The 18,892-nt window shown below is 46.8% G+C and overlaps 1 protein-coding gene across 1 annotated transcript in view; it reads right to left on the bottom strand.

Moving 5' to 3' along the window:
- Positions 1-10,378: 10,378 nt before the first annotated feature.
- ENPP6 (ectonucleotide pyrophosphatase/phosphodiesterase 6) overlaps positions 10,379-18,892 on the bottom strand; it is a 33,952-nt gene continuing 25,438 nt past the window's right edge. Inside the window, exons 6-8 of the mRNA XM_005149145.3 lie at positions 17,749-17,886; positions 13,813-13,936; positions 10,379-13,020 (exon numbers count right to left, since the gene is read on the bottom strand). Of these exons, the coding sequence (XP_005149202.1) occupies positions 12,797-13,020; positions 13,813-13,936; positions 17,749-17,886 (486 nt within the window). The 3' untranslated portion in view covers positions 10,379-12,796. The remainder of the gene's footprint in view (positions 13,021-13,812; positions 13,937-17,748; positions 17,887-18,892) is intronic.

Genomic DNA, 18,892 nt, shown 5'->3' with positions numbered 1-18,892 from the left:
CACTTGGAAGAAGGTTTTGAGGAAGTTTAGGCTTCAGGAGTTTGCAGTTTTGCCTTGAGAACTGCTGTTTGCCACGGTGGGCTGTGGGTATTTGCAAGATTTACAAGATAAAAAGCAAAGCAGCATCTGTTGGAAGTAGGTGCTGTTCTAAGCACCTTGGCTTGTCACTTGCTAGTGGTACCTACTATTACCGTGCTGCTTGTGGTCTTTGTTGGTTCCTCTTCCATCGCCCTGTGTTATCCATCTTGGAATTGTGGAATTTTAGTTATGGGGGGGGGGAAAGCCAAAGCCAGGGAGGGTTTGATCAGGGCTTTTTGCTGGCGCTGACCTTGCACAGCAAAGCCAGTTTTGGGTGGTGGTCAGAATGAGACTTTCAAGGCTTTTTTAGTATTGCTGGAGAAGTTTGCAAGTACAGTTTCCTCACAGAGAGCTTTGTTTCTTTCTCTGTCCTGACGGAGGGCTGGTATTTAGGTGATAGATTAGTCCAATCATTACCTGGAAAGAAACTACTGTTGTGCAAACCTATCACACCTTGCACTTCAAAACTTGCTTAGAATCATGGCTTTAGTTCTTTTCATGCTTTGCTGACAGGTGAACTGAAAATTTTAAGCAAGTGACATGTTTTTGGTGCAACATGGCATATGACATACTTAAAAAACATCTAGGGCTACTGTTCATCTGAAGAACTATTCCCTTGCTGTTGGATCATGCCTTTCTGCTGAGACCATTGAGTCAAACCAGCAGATTGCCATCTCTCTGTATCTAGGGATATCTAGATGCTTTAAAGTTCTACTTTCTAGACTTTCCTTCATCTGCCTCTCAACTATTTTGTTAGTCTGCTGTTTTCCTTCCAACCCATTTTCGGTATTGTCCTTCTTCCATTTTACCGTTTTTCCCATCTCTCAGAATCTCCTTCTGCTCCTTTTTCACATGTATCCTTTTTTACATTGTGGGGGCGTGGGGTTTATCCACACATTTCTTGACATGAGATGTCCTCCACCCCTTTTCTCACCCTCCCCTCTTGAATGTCACTCTAATGCTATAGTGTCTTCTCACTACTTTTCCATTACTTTCTCTTTTTCTCTCTCCCTGCTCATCAGAAAGACCTCAGAGAAGAAAGGGTGGTCAGCTGCTTCAGGACAGGCGCTCCTGTCAGCACTTCTCTTCAAGCCATGCTATTGCAGGTTTGTGAGCTTAAAAAAGTTTAGGAGTGTAAATATGCCCCCGCTTCCAGTCCCTTCTGTTCTCTTCTGACTGCTGCTCTTTTTTTTTGACCATATTTTTCAGCCAGCATCCCTGTGCTTTACAGGCTTAAAGAGGAGACCCAAACCCCTGAACAGCACTGGAACAGGTCACAGTGATCTCCTGCAGGGCACCAAGCCAGGCACCAGGTGAATTGTTAGCAACACAAAAATACCCAGCTGTGCTTCTCAGAATGGCTATAAGGGGAATCTCAGTGGCCTTTCCTGACTGGCAGGGAAAGAGCACATTGCCCCAGCACTGTTCACGGCAACTGGAACATGAAGGGTTTTGCAGCAGAGTCAAAGATGCTGGGACTTTGATAGCCTCCAGTGGTTTTGTGTCAAGATAGCTGAGCTTGCATTTGTAACCAACTTCCTTCTAGCCTTTAGGTCCTCATGTTTTAACAATGTATTTTTAGCCCAGTTCTCACAGAAGTGATGAATGGGGACTGGGAACGGGAAATCCCAAGTACTTTTTTTTGAGGTCTTTTTCCTTATCTCTCATCCTAATAAGCACAGAAAACTTAACCCTATGGTGCCAGATATTTGAGAGTAAGCAGAGACAATAGATACATCTACCAGCATGTCTGTGCATACACTGAAATACATAGTTATGTACGCTCTCTACTTGCTTGCTTGCTTATGGAAATCTGAAGTCTTTTGGTTTGAGTTCTTTGCGTCTCTCTCATTTTGTCCCTGTGCTTATCAGCACCTGGGAAAGTTGAGCTTGGTGTCCAGTAAGTGCCAAAGAGGGTCAGTCTGGCAGGAAGCTGCAAAAGCAGCTTCCAATGCCTCCAGGCTTTGCACTGGCAGTGAGAAAACAAGCAGGAGCCAGTGGCCTGCTGTGTGTAGGCTCTCCTTATGCAGAAGTGAAAGGGTACACCAGTGCTGGTGCTAAGCTCTGAGCAGCACTACTCCAGCAAATGCCCTCCTGGTTGCACACACTGTGCTGCAGATCCCACTGCAGAGTACTCAGTGCATGCAGGCGGTGCTACTTGCTGGTTAAACTTCTGTGTCCTATTAGCTGGGGGTTTGGAAAATAAGGACCTAGACAGGTGATTTTGTGGGGCAGCATGTGCATCAAACAGATTTGAATGCAAAGCATGTCTTGTGATCCAGGTACCTGGAGCCTGCCTTTGCTACACAGCTGTGGTCTCCATCACGTGCACACCTCTGTGCACTACTAAGCAGGAGCAGACATCAAGGTTCTGAACTTGAGGACTGGAAGAGCAAACCTTGGAGCTGGGTGTGCCTTAGGATTGTGGGCAGTGACCAGGATGGGACAACAGAGAAGGGCATTTGCCTGCTGCCTCTGTGGTGAGCCCCTCTCCTCCCTCCACACTGCTGCTCCTTGCTCAGCCCAGCCCAGTCACCTTGATCCCAGGCTCAGCTCCCTCCCTGCTGAGCCCTGCAGCCCAGGCCCTTGCTGCTGCTAACCTCAGCACAGAGAGCTTTGCAGTAAAGCAGTAACCACCACAGTCTGTGGTAGTAGCATCAGTCAGGGGAGGCACAAGAGCAGGGGACACTGTCCATCGTGATGCAAGTGCTTGAGGCCACCCCAGTTCCCAGCCTGAGGAAAAGAGGTGCAAAGCCCACAGTGGGATCTCAACCCCAGAACACTTACTTTGTCCCACTGTGGGGAAGGGCACAGTAGGCCACACAGTAGGAGAGGAAACCTGAAAAGCTCCTCAGCTGTGATGCTGCTCTGCCGTCCATTGGCTCCTGTGCGCACTGGCAGCACAGGCGACACAAGTGCCCCATCTTCACCTCCCCACTTATTTCTGAAGAAAGCCATTGTACATTCCAACTGTAACGTTTTATTTGCAAGTAGTCACCAGTGGAGATTTATTATTCATTCACAACGAAGAAACTCAAGAGTCCTCAGATCTAAGTCAGCCCATATGTTTATTGTGCCTCCTTAAAGGTAGACCCTTTGCCTGTTACAGTTTTATTGTTGCCTTTAACCCACTATGGAAAGACTGTATTTCTCATGCTTCACTGTTAGACAGCAGATAATGGTTTCACCAAATCACAGCTTGTATGGAAAAAACAAAATGAGAAACCCACTTACTTGTGAAGGTAGAAGTAAAAACCAAAACCCCAGAAAACTAAAGCCCCACGGAATAACAAACCGTTTTGGAAAGCTCTTTGCTGCATTTAAAACATTCGCCTGGAGACAAGTGGACTTTTCTTGAACCAGAAACTAATAAAACACTACTGCTTAAAATATTTAGACCACTGCATATTTCGGAGCTGTTTGTCTTTCTAAATGAGCCACTTGGGACCTTGCTAAGGAGGAAGCTGCCTTTTTGGCATTAGATTAGTAGCAGGGCTGACTAATCATCAGGTCCAGCCAGTCAGGACCACCAGCTTTGGTGTCAGGACAGAGCAGAGTGACTGAGTTAGTCCCACACATTGGGCTAAAAAGGGAGGCTGCTGGCATTTATTTTTAGGTAAAAAAGAAGAAAATAATCTCTGTCACTATACTGACATGTAGTGTGTAAATTCTGCCTCATGACTGCTGCCTTGTGCCATGGACAATGCAGATAGTGGTGCAACCACAGCGTGAGTCCCCGTGAACAGAAAGGTCATCAGGCAGCCAGCTTCTGCCCAGATTTCTTCCAGGCTGGGTCTCTGCAATGTGAGGGGGGAAGGGAGGGAGGGCAGATGCTTTTGTCCAAACAGAGAATGAGAGAATCAGAACATCAGGGCTTAAAAACTCAAAAGCTTTCAGTAAAGCAAAGAGGAATGTGAGCGTGTACATCAGTAAGCTGGGAGTCATTGCTGGGACCACCAGTTTGAGAAGAAGGATATCAACTCAAGACAAGAAACAAAAGCCTCTGCATTACATGGAGGTTGGAGGATGCTCGTCTCCCAAAAGCCAGCTGAGGTGGGGAGCTACATGTGCCTGCCTGGTTCATACAGACCTAAACCAAAGAGTGATTGGTACTGGTACATTCTGACCTGTGCCTGTGGGTGTGCTGTAAGGATGTGGTGTCCCTGAGCAATGCCCAGCCAGGAGTGGGACATGGCAGTGGAGGGCAGCCAGAGCTTGCTCCCCCTGGAGGTGCCCGTACACAGGTGTGGTAGGATCCTGGAAGAAACCCTGTGAGAAGGGACAGAGAGGGATCCCAGCCAGGCCTGCCCAACAGCACTGCCATGAGTGCTCCTCCTCCCTATTGCCCAAGTGCTGTGACCCTCCTTACCCCTGGTTAACTCCTGGCCTGAAGAACAGCTTGCCATCCTTCACGCTCTAGGTAGGAACTAGGCACAGCTTGCAAACCTGTCTAGGCACTCAATGCTCCTGGCAGTACTCCCCTCTGCTCAGGCACCCCCTAAAACACAAGTCATAATTACTTGCCTCAACCTATCAGCCTTTCCCCTCCCTGTGTGCTTGTGAAGGCTGTGCTCACCCTCAAGGCTCCCACATTTGTCTTGGAACAAAGCCTCCCTTCTTTCCCCCTGTTCCTATTGTACGTGCAATAACTTGCTGTTTGTTCCCTTGCAAAGGCTGCAAAGTGCCTCTAAGCTTAGTTTGTGTCCAAAAAAACATCCCTTTCCAGCAGGAGAAGATTCGTGATGCATCCCAGATGTTTACATGTGGCAGCAGTCTCCAGACATAGCAGATTATGGGAGAGAGATGGATAAGCAACGAGCAATTGTTTCTCCTCCTCGGAGGCAGGGAAGTTTTGCCACTGGCTCTATTTACCACACTGGTACATGGAACCTTTTAAACGTCACTGAGAGGTGTTTCTGTGTCTAGCTGTGCCTGTCACAGGCAACTGGAAAGGGGATGCAGAACAGTTTCAGATCATTATGTAAGACTCATCTTTGGTTACCTACTGCCTCCTCCAAATTATCCCATTCCTATCCCTTCAAACAGGAGAAAAGTGCTGGCTGAGACTGTCTCAGCCCTGCAGCTGCAGTTGGTGTGCTCAGTACAGCCTCAGTTCTTGTTTCTGTGGCTCACTCTGGTTACCTCTTTTGTCCCACCCTTGCAAGACTTTTGGCAAGGACTAGATTTTGAGGCTGGGTTTGTTACTGGCTGGCTGGGACCCTCCTCCCTGCCCCAGGCCTGATGCTGACCTGGGTATGAGAGAATATATTCAGTCTTCGAAAGCATTTCTTTGTATGAGAGCTGTTAAGCCAAACAGGTTCTCTGTGCTGCAATCACTGCCATGCCCAAGCACAGAGGCACTGGGAATGGCTATTTCCCATGGGAGAGCTGCTCACCTGAGCTATTATTCAGGATGCTGTCCAGGATGGCACTGTCAGGCCTGTCATACCCACACTGGTGACAAACAGCAAGGCTAGTAGGGGGTGAATGCAGAAAGAGAATTCCTTTTACATGGAAAATTTCCCATGCTTCATCAACATTGTGCTGCAGATAGGGCCAATGAAAATAAGAAGTGTCTCAAATCCTGATCTTCACAGAGACAGGCCAGGGGCTGAGCAGCTCTTCACTAGAGATACTTTTCTTTTATTTAGAGGTTGAGACTGGTGAAGACCTTGTGCACTCTGCCATGTACCAGCAGCCTCAAATGGAACACCGCTGTGCTCAGCTTCCTGGAAGGGTTATTGGATGCCAAAGCTCAACGTTAGTGGAAGAAATCCTTTCCTATTGACAAGGGGGGAGAAAAACCAAACAAGTAATCTACAGCAATCTGTGTCAACAGCTTTTTCTGAGAAATAGTCCATATAATTCACAGTGGGAAAGGGATATGTATCAACAAATTACTTGAGAAGAGCAGACTCTGGTGAGGCAAATGGACCAGTACCCCAGCCTGCCCTTTGGTAGAAGGTAGTTTCTACAAAATGCTGTCCCAGTGGTACCTCACACCACTGGATGTGTGGACAGAGGTGGAGCAGGAGTAAATATGGGAGGAACAGCACAGAGAAATTGTGATGACAACCATGGTGGCATCCTTTTCCAGACAGGATGAGGAGCTCATAGTTTGCTTTCATGGCATCTGCTAACACTGCCTAAATGGTAACCCTGATAGCAGATTACAAATCCTTCAAAACTTGACACGTATCTGAAGTATTTTATGCATTTCCAATGGGGAAAAATAACTGTTCTCTTGGCTGATTCTGAACAACAATCACTGGAGATGGTGAATGATCGGGAACAATGGAGCACCGTATGTAACACCCGGCTGGATACTGCCTGTTGGATCAGAGCAGACCTGACTCATGGGAGCTGGTTTGGGAAAACCCACCCTCAGTCTCAGCCTCTTGCCTTTTCCATCACGGGGTACGCAGGCATTACCAACGGTTCCCAGGCCATCAGCTTCAGACACCCCTGAACACAGCACTCCCTGGGCACAGGGGGAAGATGTGGGATGTGGTCTGTGTGATCCTTTGTTGGGGGCTTCATTTGGAGCCCATCTGTAGTAGGCGCAGGGCAGCTCTCCAGGGCAGTGGGGACATGAGGCTGTCACAGCTCTGCCCATCCCACATGATGAGGCACTTCACCTGCCACAGAGCAACCCCCTTTGGAGAGCAGACCCTGTCTCATTCGCCTCAGCTCCTACACCATTGACTCCTTCATCCTTCTCCATATTAATTCTGAAGCTGCTCTAGCTGTCACATCTGCACACTTACCAGCTGGTTTCCTCATTTAATTGCCCTCAGAGGGCTTCTTCAAGAGCCACACCTGCTTTTGTAAGGGCCTTAATTTGTCACTGTCCAAACTGGAGCAGCAAGCATCTAAAATTCAGCCCCTGTGACTGGCTTGTATTTCTTCTAATGCATGACCAACGGCTGGCCCTTTGCATTCAGCTATTTCTGCTTAAAACAGAGCCTGTCTTTTGCTGGAAAGCGCCCCACATCATAGATATTAAACATCATCTTGTCAGTGGGGGTTGCATTTGTCCATCCCATGTATGAAATATGAGGAAAACGTAGGGCTCTCTCGAGTTCATTCTGTTTAAAGGGAAAAAAATATTTTTCATTGTCAAAACTATTTTCACAAGAAAACACCTGAGATTAGGGCAGGACGGGGTGTTCCAGGTCATCTCACCCAGCCCCTGCACAGCGTTGTATAATCCAGCTCATAAAGTGCTTGAACTCCATCTTAAAAAACATTAAGGTTTTATTCTGTCCTCCTTCACAGCTGCTATGGGAAGCCTTGCCACCGAAAGCCTACCAATATGGGGAAGACATGGATGGAGTAGCAAGGGAGAGAGATTTATGGATGGGTGGATGGATGGTTATATGGATGGATGGATGGACGGATGGATGGATGAATGGGTGGGTGGATGGAGAGAAGGAGGGAGGGAGGGAGGGATGGATGGTGGGATGGATACATTAGCAGCCAAATAAGCACTTTTAATAAATTAATCTTGAATTTGACAGAGCCTCCCTCTGCCCAGGGGTCATGCAGAGGGTGAGGGGCTCCTCTCAGAAATCAGAAGCAGGTCCCACCTGACTCACTTTGTATGACCACTGCCTGCAGGGGCAAAACTACCCTGTGCAGGGGAGCACAAAGCAGTGGTTGCCAGTGCACTGATTGTTTTAGTGCTGTAGGATGAGCAGCACATTGACCACTGAAGAAAGGCTGGAACTGCCTGTTTTGAACACATGCCTGTGACCCTTCAGCATAGAATCATAGAACCATAGGATACTACATGGGACACAGGGGCAGCTTCTGTGCAAGCCCTGGTGCCCCTGCCTCCCAAAGGCTGCTGGAGTTCTGATATTAAAAAGCCTTATTTCCTGCAGTCAAGGGGAAATGAAATGAGCTCCCCAGAGCTCAGCTAAGCTCTGATGGGCACCATGCCTCCCCCACCACAGCTCACTCCTCAGCCCACCTCATTGTTTCATTGCTGTCTTTCATTGCTTTAATGAGAGTCCCCCTGTGCTGATGAGAGCTCAGAGTCCTTCCGGACAGCACTGCTGGGACTGCCTGACACAAGGGTGCCACGTTTAACCCGGAGCAAAGCTGTCAGTGAGAGCAAGTAACAAAGCGAGGAGCTGTGTCACTCATCCCTGTTGCACCCTGCTCCCCTCTCCTGCATTGCTTTGTTTCCCACTAGTGGGATCAAGGTTTAATAACAACACAAACAGCTGTACATGCAGCCCAAGTCCTCTGCATTTGGAAGTATATCCAGCTGATTCCTGTTGAGGATCATTAAGGGCCACGTAAACTCCCATGTCTCTGAGGCTGCTCTTTCTCCTATTGAACTCAAAGCAGAAACAGGTAGGAAGCTTACTCAGGAAACTACATGGAGTCAGCAGGTTTGGGGTGGTGGGGTTTGGTGCTGCAGGAGGAGGAATCAACTATAGAATAAAGGGTAACAGAAAGAGAATTACAGGGTGGGGAAGAGAATACCAATGAGAAACACAGGGAAGGAAAAGTTCTGATTGTTACTTTGCTCGCTTCAATCCTCCTGCCTAAAATGTACTGTTTTTTTCCTAGCTTTGTTTATTTAAATCGCACATTTTTTTTTTCTGCAGCGAATCTGCTTTCTTCTCCCCTTCTCTGCTCTGAGGTGTTCCCAGACTTGGCAGACCCTGGGCTCTGCACTGGTAAATGAGGGCTCTTTCCTCCCATCTCCCCCAGCCATCCCAGTCCCAATGTAGGAGGCTGCATCCCTTGCAGTGCTGCTGCTGGTGGGTGTCTTCTGCTCCAGAGTGGGAGCTTATCAGCAGGTCCAGTGGGTGACACTTCCCAGACAGCCGGGAAACCAGTCAGAGCAGTGGAAACAGGGCCTCATCGGGTGGTGGTGGTGTGGCTTCAAAGGAAGCCGCTAAATGGGTGCTAGGCAGGAACAGGGGGAGACCAGGCAGTGCTGGGCAGCCTGAAGTGATTTCCTGAGGGAGCTGGGCTGGCAGAGCAGAAACAGTGCTGTTGATACAGGCTTGCCAGATTTGGGATAACATTATATTGGTTTGCAAGTCCATAGCAACTTCCATATAATTCAGATTTTATCAGACAGATCTATACAGCTGTAAACACCTGTACAAAGCTTGAGAATTATGGTGTCCAGACAACTGCCATTCTGAAATGCTCTTATTCTTGAGCACTCCTCAATAGCCTTTCCTTAACATAAAAATCCTTCAGTCCCTACACAAAACACATTTTCTCATGGAGATGAAAGCTGCCTTTCAAAGCAGCTATTAAAGACTCGTTATGCTCAGATAGAGGGTTTCAAACTTTTCCCTTCATTAGGCTATGTTTTCTTAACAAAATCCTGTTGGATTTGCAGCCTCCTGCCTGCTCTGCCACAGTCTACAGGGAAAAGGAAGAGGAGATGTTACATGGAGCTTTTCCAATGCCTTTCACTTCCCAGAGCTCATGTGGTCTGCATTTCACCCTGAGGTGGGGAGTTTTGATGAATTCTGCTGAGCAATTAGGAGATAAGGAAGGTGGCCAGCACCACAAGATCTTCTAATTCACCCCTTAGTTGTGAGGTCCTGGTACTTGCATCCCATTTAGGTGAGACATTGTCAGTTTTGGAACTGCTATGGGCAGCTGAGATGGATTCCTGTGCTGTCCCCAAGCAGATGGTCCCTCAGCACCCTCCTGCTTGTGTCACCCATGTTCATTGGACACAAGGGGAGCATCTCTGGACAAACACAGGCAGTGTTGCCAGTTCAAAGGGAGTCCTGCTGTGAATGAAAGGTCTTATTGATATACCTGCACTGCTTCTCCTCCATCATCCCCTTGCTGCCCATGTGGTCAGTCAACGTAAGGAAGACAAGATAAATCCCACTGGGTAGATCTGGAGACTTATTTCTATTAGAACAGTCTCCTCCATGAGCATTGTTGTTAGTTCGTGGAGCTCAAAGTGGGATTAGAGTCCCTTGTCCTTGAGGCACTTGGTGTTGGTTTTTGAGGCCTTGTTGTCATCTGCACCATCCTGTGCTGGGAAGTGGGGTCTACCATGAGGGTGCTGGAAAGTCTGAATCAACTGAACCTTGGTACAATGCACCCTTCTGTGAAAGCAGCTGGTGTGATGGTGGGCTTGGAGAAGTGGGTCTGGAGAGAGCATCCTGAGCTCACCTCTATTGTAAGGAGAAAAGGTTTGTTGTGTCCATTGGCTAACATGAATTACAGGTCCCTGGGTGGATGTTCAACAGGTTAAATATGGAAATGCATCTGGAAAAAAGGACTGTGTATACAAGCTACAGTATCTCGTGTGATGTTTTTAATGTCCCTAATTTACATGCTGACAGCTTTGCCATTTCTAAACAATGTTATCATTTATCTTTCTGATGATTAATCAGCACAAGCTTCAAACACTGTTTATCACACTTTGATGCAGCAATCAAACCAGAAAGGCAAGGCATTATGGGAATATCTTTTTTTTCCCCAAAACCTTACAGCATTTACAAAAAGATGCACATTTTCCCCAACACCATTCTTAGAATTATTCACTCATTCACAATCAGTCATTGTATAAAAACATCATTCAGAAATAGGTTTTAAAATACACCCGCCTCCTTTGCATAGTATACAGAAAAATAGGCGAGAGTCAAGACACGTGATTTTGGAATGAGAATGTGAACTGATTCAGAGGTACAACACTTCCCAGGAAGAAAGAAGCACTTCTCCAAAATAATAATCTGTAGCTCTCCTGAAGCTAATGAGCTTCTTTCTTGCAGGTCTGCCATCAAATCCCCCTTTTGCCGTACACACAATGCTTTCATTAAGGTCAAACAAATCATACTGCAATTAGATTTACCCTGCTGTACTTGCATGTGGACACCGACCAAAATGATCAGTCACAAAAATGACTGCACACAAAGTACTCACAAGGGTCAGTGTTGGTTCCATGTGTCATGTTCCATCCCTGGAACAACTCGATGGACCCTATTTGTTATTTCCAATTTCTGCTGGTATACGTGAGAAGCTGAATATACCCCTATCATTTTAGGGTCTTTTCTTCTGTAAGAAGACCTTAGGTTGTGCTCACTATAGAGTTAAAATGGCAGGCTGTGGGGGGGTTAGCAGGCACTGACTGCATCCTGTTGATTTTCAAACAAAACTTGGTGATTTAGTCATTTGCTTTCTTGTATACTGATATTTTTCTTACTTTGAAAATACGCTCCAGCAAACTCATCGAGCCTGGACCATTAAAGAGCAACAGGGAACTCTAAACAATAGGTGCTTGTTTTACAGCTACTGCAAATGCTTCGAAAGCACTAAATTGCCTTTTATACTCAACAATCTAATAACAAAGACTGAATTTCTCCCTTTTTCTTCTCCCAATTGATTTGATGGCTCACTTGAGCTTTAAAAACACATTACATAAATCTTTATGGCTATTACTGAGTCTTTTGTCAAGTTTAATTTGGTGTTTGGTTTTTTTTCTGCAGTGTAATCATTCACCCTTAAACGCAGTGTACCACATGCACACACGTGGATCATGCTTGACTCTGGATCCACAGAAACAGTAAGTCCTAGAGGTTTATTTTGCATGGGGAGGGACCTAAATCCTTCCAAAGGCAGTTTGTCATGGAAAGCTCCTGGTTCAGAGGTATATCAGAACAAGCGCTGAGCACTCCCAAAGGCACCCCCAACAACAGCTCTATCTTTTCCTGCTATTTAACATTGCTGTTATGACTTTGCTTGGGCTTGATAGCCCATGATGGAAATATTAGGTAGGATTAACTGAGAGGGTGGGAGATCCATCAGTACAGACCGCTCTCCTTGCTGCAGGTTAGAGGGGAATGTGCTGCTCACCAGGCAGCAGTGGAGGGAGCAGTACATGTTCAGAAGCCTTCAGGTACAATAGGTACAAAACCCCCAAACCTGAGCAGATGATATTATCTTCACCAGGAGAGGCAGAGAGGTTGTTAATTGCCAGGATTCCTCATCCTTCTTTCTCCTGACCCCTGTGTGTCCCAGTGACTTTTCACTATCCTACTGGTTTTGAAGTGGAGGATTTTGATCACTCTTCCCTCTCCCAGCCCTCCCTGCTGCCGTGGTCCATGAGGAAAGCCTGGCCCTGGAGGCGTGCAGGGCCAGGCCTCACTATGGAAAATGAAGAAAGAGAGGCTGAGAGAAGCAGGATGCTCTCGCTGCTCTCCCACCGATCACCTCTCTCAGCATTATGGTCACTCAGCAAAGCTCTTGGCTCTCTGAAGAACAGCTCGGTATAGGCAGGGCTTAGCATTGTAAGAAGAAGTTGGGGCTGTGCTGGTGAGGGAGCTGGAGGTGAAGGAGTGAATCAGAAAGAACCCAGTTAAATGCACAGAAGTCTATTTCCACCCTGAGCTTCTCAGGACTGGGGGCCAGGTGAGCCTCCCAGTTGCTGGGTTAAGATGTGTTTGGTGCTCAGAGATCCCCACGTGCACCCACCAGAAACGCTGTGGGTTCTGCTGCTGTTGCCAGTGCTGTAAATCTACAGTAGCAACACCGACTTCCCTGGCTGTGTTTGGAGCAGCTCGGAACCTGGCTTCATGTTATAACCGCTGTAAAGGCAGGACGGGTCAGATTCACGCTGGTGGAGCAGTGGGAGGCAGCGCTCGATTAATGAAGCTATTATTCGGATGAAGAAGAGAGGAGAGAGGTGGCGCTGCTGGTGACACTGCGGCACTGCTGGGGGTCACAGGAAGGGGATCCGCAGGGCCAGCAGCGGCAGCAGAGCTGGCAGTAGGGCACAGCTGCTGCGTGGGGCCAGCAGTGCCAAGGGGGCCGTGTTTCGGAGCATGCATTCCACCCTGGACCAGGAGCCATTGTTGGGCAGCGGCTGTATCCCTGCCAGGCTGCACATGATGTTGTAAACATCCACGGATCTGATGGGAGGTGCTCGGTAGTTGGATCGGAAATCTGCAGGGAAACAGGCAAAAGAGAGCAGTTGGCATCATACGGCTTGGGGCTCAGCTCCTGAAGTGTGGGGTGCTGTGGGACAAGGGCAGGCTGGGATGTGGCATGCTATACAATTTACAACATAGCCCAGCAAAATCTTTCTGAGTGTTTATACTCATTATTTTTACTTCTAGTCCAATTTTAGTCTAAAAACTTAAAACCTTAAAAAATTAGTAACTACAGGAGCTACTTTACTGCATGTGCTTAGTAGATTTAATAGCCTGCAATAACTGTATTGCACGTTCTGCTTTGCTGTTGCTCCTGTCTGCAGCTGTAGTCCGGTGCTCAGCAGTGTTTAAAGGGCCTGATGAAATGGAAACCAGGGGTTTTGTGTCAGCCCATCAGACAGGTGGGTGAGGGATGCTGCAGCCTTCCCAAAGAAAGGGCTCTGTGTTAGTGAGTGTGAATCCACCAACAAAAGGAGGACAAATGTGTTTCAAATAGAATTAAAAATGCAGGCCAAAATTTAGGCAAATAGGGCAAGGGGACAAGGTTACTGTGCTGGGATGTCAGAGAGGGGCTGATCAAATCCCTTTATACCCCTCTGCCTTGTTTCTCCAGCTATAAAACAGACACAGAGCTAGGAGCCTGCCTGTTACCCAGCCATAGTGAGGAAATTCTGCCATCTATTTGTAATCCTGGGGCATCGCAGAGTGCCACATCGGGGTCCTGACATGCCAGGAGCTGCAGGGATACTGTGCCAGAGCCATGGGGCTGTGGGGGAGCAGGACACCGGGGATGGCGGCACTGTACCTGGCCCATATGCAAGGAAGAAGCCTCTCATGTCCATGAGCTCGTTGTCGTAGCCGTGCCAGCCGTTCTGCCAGGCCTCCTTCCTCCCTGTCCCGTTCTCCCAGAAGGGAAGCTTGTCCCTGCTCTGGGCAATAACAGCAGAGCACAGTTAGTGCCTGTCTCCTGGGCTGTGTGTGGGGTGCTGCGCGGTGCCATGCTGCGTCCCCATTCCTGTACCACCTCACCAGGACCCCCTGCTTTGCCGCCGCAGCCAGCAGCCTCTCACTCATCTGGAGTTCTGCCGTGAGCACAAAGTATCACAGCCGTGTGTGACATGTGTAAGCATGGTGCTGTCCCTCTCCTGCTGAATGTTAGCATGGATCTGATGGTGTGGTGTTCTGCCCAACGTGACATTGGCAACATAGAAAAAAAGAGCCATTTTTTGCTTCGTGTGGCTAGTCAGCCTAAACAATACAATACCACCCCTGCTATATACTTTCTAATGATTATTATCTCTTCTTCCTGCTTGTTTTAGTATTAAAGCACTGAGGTTACTTCCAGGGAACACAGGCTCAGTCCCCTCTCCTTGGCATATACCACTCTGTTTTCTCTCTCTGCTCAGTGCATCCATGCTTAAATAATTTGTCATCATAATTCTTATTCTTCCTTGCCCATATTGCACTTAACTCATACTTTTAAATTCCTTCCTTAATTTCTTCTGCTTTGTATTAGCAGCTCTTACCAGACTGCCCACAGCAGTGCCCCTTCAGGAGCAGCAGTCCATAGGGGTTGCTCAAAATGCTGGACCAACCCTCTCTGTGAGTTTCTCTTGTCCCATGCTCCCTAGGGCTGGCAGCAGATGTGACACTACAAATATCCCCAGAATTTAGACAAAAACATCAGCTGTCAGTTCATTAGACCCCTGGCATTAACTTCTCCAGTCACTACAGAAAAGGAGCTACAGTTCCCTAAGCAGCCAGGTCTGGGCTTCACACTCCATCATGGAAGCACAGACAATGCCCTAGCAGAGTCTCCCACATTCCCATCCATGGGTGGTACGAGTGGTGCTGCCGCCCCTGCATATAGTGAAGCAGATTGACCAAGGATCCCTTTCCTTTTGCAAACGTTTGTTTTGCCTGATTTTCATTTTCCTCCTCTTCCCAAGTGCAGGAGCACTGATGACAGCAGTGATTATGGCCATGAGGTGCAGCTCTTCCAACTGTTTTCCAAGGGACCCCCTGGAGTATCCTCTGTATTTCTTTGTATGTAACCGTCAGCAGATGTACCAGATAATTAAATAGTACTAGCTGACAAATTAAATGTCTTTCCTTGTCCCCATCTATTTCACTGACAACACTCAGAGCAAGCCAAGGAGAAAATAGACTCCTTCGCCTCTTCCTACCATAGCATCTCCTTACGCTGCAGCTCTGCTTTACTGTGGTTCATGGGGACTGATTGTCACTGGGCTGTTCACCATCAAGCAACCTGTACTGCTGTTGTTAGCAACAGCTCCACACAAGCCAAGTCACCTCTAATATGTGATGTTTCTGTGGCAGTATCATGACATTGCTGAAGCTACACCCCTCCATGATCCTGTCAGATGTCGTGGGTGCAGCTGCTCCTCCAGGGATTCAAGTGCAGGAGGCAGTGTGCCTTCCTATCGCCCACCAAGACACCAGGAGATACCTGCTCATAGCTAGATGTGCAGTCACAGCCGCTGCCGTTACTTTGCTGCCAGCTGGATGAGAAAAAACACAGCACTTTATTTCACAGCTGCAGCTGAAGTGGGAGCTCATGAAATGGAGCCGTTAGCAGCAGTAGCTTGAAGGAAAGGGCTCTGCCAGCATCTCAGCGCTGCCCCTCTAGGGCATCAGGCTCTAGAAGCCTTATAGCAAACTCCACAAAGCCCTGGGGCTTCTCTGGGGCCAGGACACTGGCAGCACTCTGACATGCCTGCTTTGGAAAGCCCGATGGGACCAAGGACTCTGTGACTTTTTGGGCTCGGCCCAAGCCTGGTCTAGAGTTGCTCCTCAAGGATGAAGCAGGCATGTCCTGGACTGTCAATAATGGATTTTCCTCTGCATGTGCAAGTTTAGAAGCTGTACAACAACTGTTCCCTAAAACTTGGGAAGTACACTGAGATGTATGCAGGGTGAGCACGCAGCCCTGAGGATTAAAGACATTGTTGCATGCAGGAGAGCAGCTGGGGAACATTCTGCTTAATGGATGGGGACCTGTCACTCATGTGGAGCAATAGAGATAATGTTAGCAGACCAGCTTTGATACAGCTGGAGGCTTGTGAAATCCCTCCTCATCCCGCTTTAACCAAAATGCGGATGGCTTTGTTCCTATGCTCCTTGCTGGAAAAAAACCCAACAAAACATGGCGCTTTCAGACACATTCCTCCTACTCCCCTCCCACCCACTACCCCCCCCCCCCCCATTCTCCTTTTTCAAACAGCTTATAGCTATCCACTAGCCAACAGAGAGTAAAACACCCCATGAGCATGATAAGGAAGAGCTAAACATCCTCTCTGCAGTGGTTTGGGCAGAAAATATAATAGAAGGCTCAATTATTGCTTTAAAAACATGACAGGAAACTTTCATTTTCACAGATAATGAAAATGTACTGAGGAGAAGGAAAATCTGACAGCATTAATGAGAGGACATTCTCGAAAATCAGAAACAATGGGAAGGAACGGGCAGAGAGACAGAAATAATTACCACAGCAGCAGTGTTTGCGGCACTGTTATTAAGGTTTGTCAGAGTTTCAATGATATTTTTTAAAGTGCCTTTCTTTTTTTCCACAGAATATGTAAAAATGTTCTGGGTTGAGTTTGATACAAAAGGTTTGAGTTGCAATTTTTTAAAGTTGTTTTGGCAAAAATGTTTCAGATTCCTGCCTCAGGTGCCTGAATCTGAACTCCAGCTTTTATACGCATATTTTCTTTTTAACCAGAAATGGGTTTTAACCAGAAATGTACTCAAAAGCAATTGGAGTTTTTTAGAGGTGCATTTGTATTCAGCCGTAGGAATTATTATCCTGAAGTCAGGTTAGATAGTGAGAAATGTGGTGGTGTGGGTCATCTTGAGCAAAGCCTGAGGAGCAGTAGCTCTGAGGGTCACAAGGGAAGATGCTCAGCTGAGCTACAGTGATCTGCAAGGCAGTGACTACACTGGGACAATGTAAAAACCCAGGACTCCTTGGTTTTGTCACCACTTTACTGACTTAAAGTGTGGCCTTGGGCAAATCACTCAGTACTGCTTCTCACTTTACCCACTTGGAAGCTATGTAAGCTGCCTCACCTCTGAGCTGTCTGAGATGCTGTTAATAGCTGTAATGTGGAGATGATCAGTGGTGATACAAGGACGAAAAAATAATGACAATAATTATAGTAACAACATAAATTGTTATGAAAAATCTCTTCTTGTGAGCTTAGCAAGCTACCAGATTGCAGTGCATGCATTGAGCATCTCTGAGGAGTAAATCCCCCATCTAACCCTTTTAAGACTGGAGGACATGGGAGAAATGAGGTATTTTTAGGACAGGGTCTGGTGAGTGGGAAGACAGGCAGAAGCAAAAGTTGGCACAAAGTGCAGCTGAAGAGAGGGACAGCAAGGTCTTGAAATGGAAACACCCTTTTTCTGCCTAAGGTGAAGGCAGGTGGGCAGAGGGAAGAGAAGTAAAGCAATGAAACTGGAATGGGAAACAAACAAACTCCTCCTGTTTTATGACAGTGCAGAAAAAAGAACCACCTTGACTATTTAACTTTGTCTACCATCAGCATAGCTGCTGTGCCTTTAGGCTCTTTTAAGCACACTGCAGTATTTGACATCAGTTTTGTAGTCAGCCCAAGTGAAGGATGTAACATTTGGAATTGTTATGTTTTTCTGATTGTTTTCATATATATTGCACCTTTCCACATTCATGTGTAAGTATTTTGCTTCTCTATTTTACCTCTACTATAAACCATCCCTTCTCAGCCACGAGAGTCAGAGGAGACACAAATTTCCCTTTTTTATAGAAAAACCGGTCTGGAATATCCTGTACGTTATAAACGTTCATGTGTTCCACACTTTTCAACTTCTGATATATCTGCAAAGAAAACAAATGTTAGAACACCTCATGGCTGTAAAGAGCATATACACACCTATGGGTACCTGGAAACACCTAAATTTGTAAAACGACTAAGCCCCTTTAATGGCACATTCAAACTGGGACTCTTCTGATCCAAGGGTGTTGACTGTGCAAAACCTGTATGTGTGGTTTAGCAGGTTCTCAAAACTTGGGTCATAAACACATAGGAATGCATGAATTCGGGTATTATATGCATTTGTAATACATGCACTCAATGTGTATATGCATGTGAGTGTATAACCTGCAGAGATAGACCAGTAGAAACCAAACCATCACAGCAGATGATAAACTAAGTGGTGAAACATGCCCAAAAGCACTGTGTGGACCGGGTACAGATGCAGAAAAGGAATGTTGTCTTTGGCTTTGTCACCTGTTCTCTGTTTGTGCTTTTGAGCAAGCAACTAATGTCATCTCACCCGTGTTTCTTACACTTAACCAGTCAATCCCTGTCATAGTTATATAGTGTTTAGTTACCTGCTTCATAAGGATGCTGTGAGGTTAACTAGCCAATGCCTGCGGCTTTGAAGCTGTACAATGCCCTACAAACAAGTGGTTTATTAATATTAATCATACTGTCATGAATACCATCACACAAATGTGGACAAATTATTCAGAAAAATATTTTCAATGCCTAAAGATGTTCATATGCCATAAAGAAGGCCATTATTGGAGTCCCTGAATGTACATTGCTTTTTTCAAAAATATAGAGAATCTTCAGGAATAAATAGCTCAATTCTGCAATGAATGAAAGGTTCTTCACTAGCTTTTTGGCTATGTCCATTTGTGTGTATATGTGTGCATCAATATGTAGTTGCCATAAGGATGGCACCAGAGTGTGATGGTGAGACTCAGCCAGACCCTCCCACCATGACCTGGACTGGAGAGTGGTCCTGGTGTTTCACCAGTACCTTAGGTGCTTCAAAATGGGGTGACTCTTAAAGGTGGTAACCTCTATGTTATGATA

Source organism: Melopsittacus undulatus, chromosome 7 (assembly GCF_012275295.1).
Source record: "Melopsittacus undulatus isolate bMelUnd1 chromosome 7, bMelUnd1.mat.Z, whole genome shotgun sequence".
NCBI lineage: Eukaryota > Metazoa > Chordata > Aves > Psittaciformes > Psittaculidae > Melopsittacus > Melopsittacus undulatus.
This window is presented reverse-complemented; position numbering and strand designations above follow the sequence as displayed.